Source organism: Pinus tabuliformis, chromosome 9 (assembly GCF_031772625.1).
Source record: "Pinus tabuliformis cultivar Carrire ecotype Pingquan chromosome 9, CPIR1, whole genome shotgun sequence".
In the NCBI taxonomy this organism is placed as follows: Eukaryota; Viridiplantae; Streptophyta; class Pinopsida; order Pinales; family Pinaceae; genus Pinus; species Pinus tabuliformis.
In genome coordinates, this window is record NC_142307.1 from 1,817,783,452 (window position 1) to 1,817,789,637 (window position 6,186).

A 6,186-nucleotide genomic window follows, 5' to 3' on the forward strand; every position below is an offset into this window, starting at 1 on the left:
TATAACTGCTAATAACACTAAAAAACCTTGCAAATTAATGTTATCTGCCCTCCGAACGGTTACTATAGTCCCTGCCAGATGCGAGATGGCAGGGACTAATAAACATTAATTTTAGATTAGTAAGGAATAAGAGATATTTGTTTATTTGTATTTATCTTTAAGATATTATTGTATTATTTTAGGTACTAGAAACTAGTAAGAGCTTTTTATTTATAAAATAAGGAAAATTTGAAATCTTTAGTATATATAATCTATTTTCTTGGGGACTGAAAACTATGATTTTAAAAGAGGAAACGTATGTTTCTGCTTAGACATCAAAAGTATATACATAAATCCTTTGAAAATATATGCACCATCCACCATCACCGAAATAAGAGGAAGAAGAAAATTGACAATAGCACTAGAATACGCGTGGACCACAAATTACAAAACGTTTAAAAGAACAACTCAAATTATATGAATTGTATTAACGCTAACGCTCTCAGTATAAACTCTTTTGCTTATTCATTTATTATTATTCCAGGTATAAAATCATAAAAATAATTCTATATTAATGCCCTTCACACTTTATAAACTTGCGTGTCTTAATGTTATTAGCATAAACCCTCACAGGTTTTATTTGATACTAATTTAATCGGTCACGCTTCACACAATAAAAGATATACATCAACTGAAAGGCACATCAAACTACTACATAGTTTACCACAAATCGATGAACAAGACAAATTAAGAAGCCAATTTATATAAAACTAAAAACAGAACGATAACAACGGAGTAACCATCACTTATGCTATTTAAACTATTCAAATTATACAAATATTTATCATAGTTTTCTAAAACAGATCTTGCACTGTGATCTGATCTTAGCATAGAGCAAGAGGGATCACAAGGTCAGTTTATGCAATATATCTATCTGTCTTAGCTAGTAGTTTCCGAGCCGCCTCTCCTGCACATGCGTACTCTCCATATTATTCTCTATAATATAAACGTTGCGTCTCTGCCACCAGCCTACAATACAATGAGCAAAACGATATGATTTAACTTAAAGGATTTCCACTGAATTATAAATTCAAATATTGTTACCTGAATATTGCATACGAATGAATCTTACTGTATGCAAGAGAGAAACATAAGTGTTTGGTATGTAAAAGTAGAGGAGCCAAGAGAACTTACGCTAATTAGTGTTGTTTGGGAGGAGGCACAGCAAAGCTGCCACCGTGGCGATCATGAGGGGGTGGAGATTTGTGGACATTGGGAGCGTGTGACGGATGGACAGGCCTTGCATCATGAATAGGCTTGTTCGTGTGGTGGTTGAACGGAGTAGGTATCTGCATCTTGTGATGCCTGGGAATTTTGGGATGATGAGGAGAAGGTGGTTTGTGCTCATCCATAGGAGTGGGAGGTGGCTGATGTTTGTTTGGAGTGGGCTTTGGGTTCTGATCATGAGGAGCAGGCGGTGGCATCACGTGGACATGGCCATTTAGTGGTACAATTCGGGGTGGAGGTCTAATGGGATAATGGGGTTTCCCTGGAGGAGAAGGGTGGCGTCTGGAAATCATTGACGGAGGGTGGGGAAAATCGATAGGGTGTGGAGGAAAGGTAGGTGGTTTCATGTGATCTTGGGGAGGTTTGTGAACAGGGAAAGGAGAATGATTCGCGTGTGGCTGTGGGGGTACAGAGGGATCAGGCCTTGGCAAAGGCTTGTCATTGGGCTGGAAACGTGGCCTGGCAGATGGAGCCTGTGGATCAGAGTAGGCATATGAGAATATTATAGAGAAAACGATGATGAGCAGGAAAGGAGGACGATGGTGAAGAGTTCCTGCCATCTCAACGAAATCCAATGGAAATGCAAGCGATTTGAATGGAGATGAATGGTATGCGAAGGGAGAGAGGAGTTTAGGGATTATATAGACCAGACAACCGCCTATTAGGGTAAGGAGGTGGTGGAGATGATGAAATGATTATGGTTGTTTGAAAATATATCCAGTGGTCTGGTAATCATGTATGATGTGGGCCATCAGTGTCTAGAAAGGAACACAAACAAAATCCATGTAACGTTGGCATCTAATTCTAATCATTATAGATGACTCAATTATTCGTTTAAATGAATTGGGATTTTTAAGGCCACCAGTGTCTAGAAAGGAACACAAACAAAATCCATGTAACGTTGGCATCTAATTCTAATCATTATAGATGACTCAATTATTCGTTTAAATGAATTGGGATTTTTAATATGGGTCATAATTTAGTTACATGAAAAAAATTATATATATAATTGTGATTTTTTATATTTATATGTAGAGGAATTGATAATCAGGTTGAGTTTTTATTTAGGTGATATAGTGTAGATTTTAGTCATTATTATTATAATTTCTAGATGTAATCTAAAGGATTTGAACCTTAACCTAAATCTTATACATTATATAAAACTTCATAATATTTTTTTTAAGAAAGAAAATCAGAATAGTATTATATTAAGAAGATATAATAAGCGATTACATGACAGCATTCAGGACTTTAAAAACAGGAAATAGCAGGAGCCTGGATCAAGCTGAAATCTGGGACATAGTCGAAGATATGCAGAACAATATCATATGCATAGACCCTGTAAATCAAAAACAAGAACAGGTTATCTTCCAAGAAAGGAAAGGATCAGCATAGATCAAAGCCATCATTGAGCAGGCTAGAGAATAGCTGTAATGTGCACCAATGTGGAGGAGATAGGAGTCATGGAGTCCTGAAAAATACAAGCATTCCTCCACTTCCAAAGGCACCAACATGTGGCGATAAATAAGGAACACATTCAGGGCGTTGGGTACTCCACCACTTAAAAGCCTCATGAACAGAAGAGAATACCCGAAGAGAAAAACCATGAGATGAAGAGAGCTCATGCCAGATAAGAGCTGGAAAAACATGTGGATATTGGATTCAGATGCTTGTCCACACATTACACATCTGCTAGGTCGAGACCATCCTTTCCTTCGGAGGACCTCCCATGTGAGGTTCTGGTTGAAAAAGACCAGCCAGGGGAATAAAATTGCCTTGAGCGGGCAAGCTGCTTTCCAGAAAATAAAAGGTAAGATTGGAGACGGCTGAGCCAGAAAATTTGATGAGACGACTTCATATAAGTCCTTGACACATACTGGAAGAGATGAATTCTGCTTAGACCATGACAAAACATCAAAGGAAACTTCATAATATAACTACCTTGAATTGAACTTCTCTTAAAAAAAATTATAAATAATTATCACCATTGATTTTAACACTAAATAAAACATTAATTTTAAATTAATAAGGAATAAGAGATATTTGTTTATTTGTATTTATATTTAAGATATTATTGTATTATTTTAGGTACTAGAAACTAGTAAGAGCTTTTTATTTATAAAATAAGGAAAATTTGAAATCGTTTAACTGTTTAGTATATATATATAACCTATTTTCTTGGGGATTGAAAACTATGATTTTAAAACAGGAAACGTATGTTTCTGCTTAGACATCAAAAGTTTATACATAAATCCTTTGAAAATATATGCACCATCCACCATCACCGAAATAAGAGGAAGAAAAAAATTGACAATAGCACTAGAATACGCGTGGACCACAAATTACAAAACGTTTAAAAGAACAACTCAAATTATATGAGTTGTATTAACGCTAACGCTCTCAGTATAAACTCTTTTGCTTATTCATTTATTATTATTCCAGGTATAAAATCATAAAAATAATTTTATATTAATGCCCTTCACACTTTATAAACTTGCGTGTCTTAATGTTATTAGTATAAACGCTCACAGGTTTTATTTGATACTAATTTAATCGGTGGCGCTTCACACAATAAAAGATATACATCAACTGAAATGCACATCAAGACCAATTGAGAAGCCAATTTATATAAAACTAAAAACCGAACGATAAGAACGGAGTAACCATAACTTATGCAATTTAAACTATTCAAATTATACAAATATTTATCATAGTTTTCTAAAACAGATCTTGCACTGTGATCTGATCTTAGCATAGAGCAAGAGGGATCACAAGATCAGTCTATGCAATATATCTATCTGTCTTAGCTAGTAGTTTCCGAGCCGCCTCTCCTGCACATGCGTACTCTCCATATTATTCTCTATAATATAAACGTTGCGTCTCTGCCACCAGCCTACAATACAATGAGCAAAACGATGTGATTTAACTTAAAGGATTTCCACTGAATTATAAATTCAAATATTGTTACCTGAATATTGCATACGACATGAATCTTACTGTATGCAAGAGAGAGACATAAGTGTTTGGTATGTAAAAGTAGAGGAGCCAAGAGAACTTACGCTAATTAGTGGTGTTTGGGAGGAGGCACAGCAAAGCTGCCACCGTGGCGATCATGAGGGGGTAAAGATTTGTGGACATTGGGAGCGTGTGACGGATGGACTGGCCTTGCATCATGAATAGGCTTGTTCGTGTGGTGGTTGAACGGAGTAGGTATCTGCATCTTGTGATGCCTGGGAATTTTGGGATTGAGAGGAGAAGGTGGTTTGTGCTCATCCATAGGAGTGGGAGGTGGCTGATGTTTGTTTGGAGTGGGCTTCGGGTTCTGATCATGAGGAGCAGACGGTGGCATCACGTGGACATGGCCATTTAGTGGTACAATTCGGGGTGGAGGTCTAATGGGATAATGGGGTTTCCCTGGAGGAGAAGGGTGGGGTTTGGAAATCAGTGGCGGAGGGTGGGGAAAATCGATAGGGTGTGGAGGAAAGGTAGGTGGTTTCATGTGATCTTGGGGAGGTTTGTGAACAGGGAAAGGAGAATGATTCGCGTGTGGCTGTGGGGGTACAGAGGGATCAGGCCTTGGCAAAGGCTTGTCATTGGGCTGGAAAGGTGGCCTGGCAGATGGAGAATGTGGATCAGAGTAAGCATATGAGCAAATTATAGAGAAGACGATGAGGAGCAGGAAAGGAGGACGATGGCGAAGAGTTCCTGTCATCTCAACGAAATCCAATGGAAATGCAAGCGATTTGAATGGAGAGGAATGCTATGGGAAGGGAGAGTGGAGTTTAGGGATTATATAGACCAGACAACCGCCTATTAGGTTAAGGAGGTGGTGGAGATGATGAAATGATAATGGTTGTTTGAAAATATATCCAGTGGTCCGGTAATCATGTATGATGTGGGCCATCAGTGTCTAGAAAGGAACACCTTCATTGTAGCTTCTCCAACACATTGTAGGCGCCAGTTTTTTCTGGTTTGTGTTCACAACTGAAAGGATTAGTTTGATACTTTTTATTTCCCATAGATGATTATATATAAACTTTATATTGATCAAATTTCCGCAGGTTCGAGGATGAACCGATTGCGTTTATTAATTTATCCCGATTGTCCATGATGCGCAATTCATGATCAGCGTTTTCTCTTTATTAACTATATTTTATGCTGGGGATCCTTCCGTCACAATACGTCAGGCAGCGAAGGATAACGCGGAAGGAAGGAGTATACTTTTCCTCGACAGTGCGGTATACAGGTCAGCCTTTACCGCGAACAACAAAATATTTGCGCTTTTTCAATGCATAAGTCAAAAGAGAAGTGGAGACGATGTCTTAGGATGAATAAAGGAATATTACAAAATTTATGAGCGCCCCGAAAAATGGATTCAATAAGGACCTATAACAAAACGCATTTTCTTTCCGTTATTCTATCCTATCAAGTAGACTTTTCAAGAACCAAAGTCTAATTAAAACTTCTTTCATGGACTCTTTTGCTCTTTTTGAAGAAACCGTTTACATGGTGTTATCAAGCTTATTTATATTTGCTGCTTGTTGCAGCGAGTTCTCATACAAAAGATAAATCTAGAGCTCTTAAAATACAAAAAACTTGCTTTAAGTTGTAAAGATCCAACATGGAGAATTGCAAGTAGCATAACTCTAGTTTGTATTTCAATTACAGGAGTGAAGTCAAGAGTTAGATGAGAAATCCAAAACAAAGAGTCCCGATTAGTCCTTAATATTTTGAGTTTTAGGAATAAAAATCTTTAAAATGAGAAGTTTTAACAAGTTTAGAATTAAAAAATATATATATAAATTAATTACTTTAACATCTTTTAATTTCTCGTCTTAATCTAACCTCCCTCCTTTACGCTATATATAAGTTAGTTAATTGTTGTATGTGGTTATTTAATTGTTGTATGTGGTTGTCCTT

The 6,186-nt window shown here is 37.0% G+C and overlaps 1 protein-coding gene across 1 annotated transcript; it reads right to left on the minus strand.

Moving 5' to 3' along the window:
* Positions 1–3,926: 3,926 nt before the first annotated feature.
* Positions 3,927–5,008, minus strand: LOC149156053 (uncharacterized). The gene is made up of 2 exons (XM_089441540.1): positions 4,326–5,008; positions 3,927–4,159 (listed from the first exon to the last, which is right to left on the minus strand). Exon 1 carries the CDS (start codon positions 4,976–4,978, stop codon positions 4,331–4,333), a length of 648 nt encoding a protein of 215 aa, XP_089297666.1. The 5' UTR covers positions 4,979–5,008; the 3' UTR covers positions 3,927–4,159; positions 4,326–4,330.
* Between the last annotated feature and the right edge of the window lie 1,178 nt (positions 5,009–6,186).

Excerpts from the sequence above, each read along its gene's own strand:
- LOC149156053 (XM_089441540.1), bottom strand. The coding sequence starts at position 4,978 with ATGACAGGAACTCTTCGCCATCGTCCTCCTTTCCTGCTCCTCATCGTC.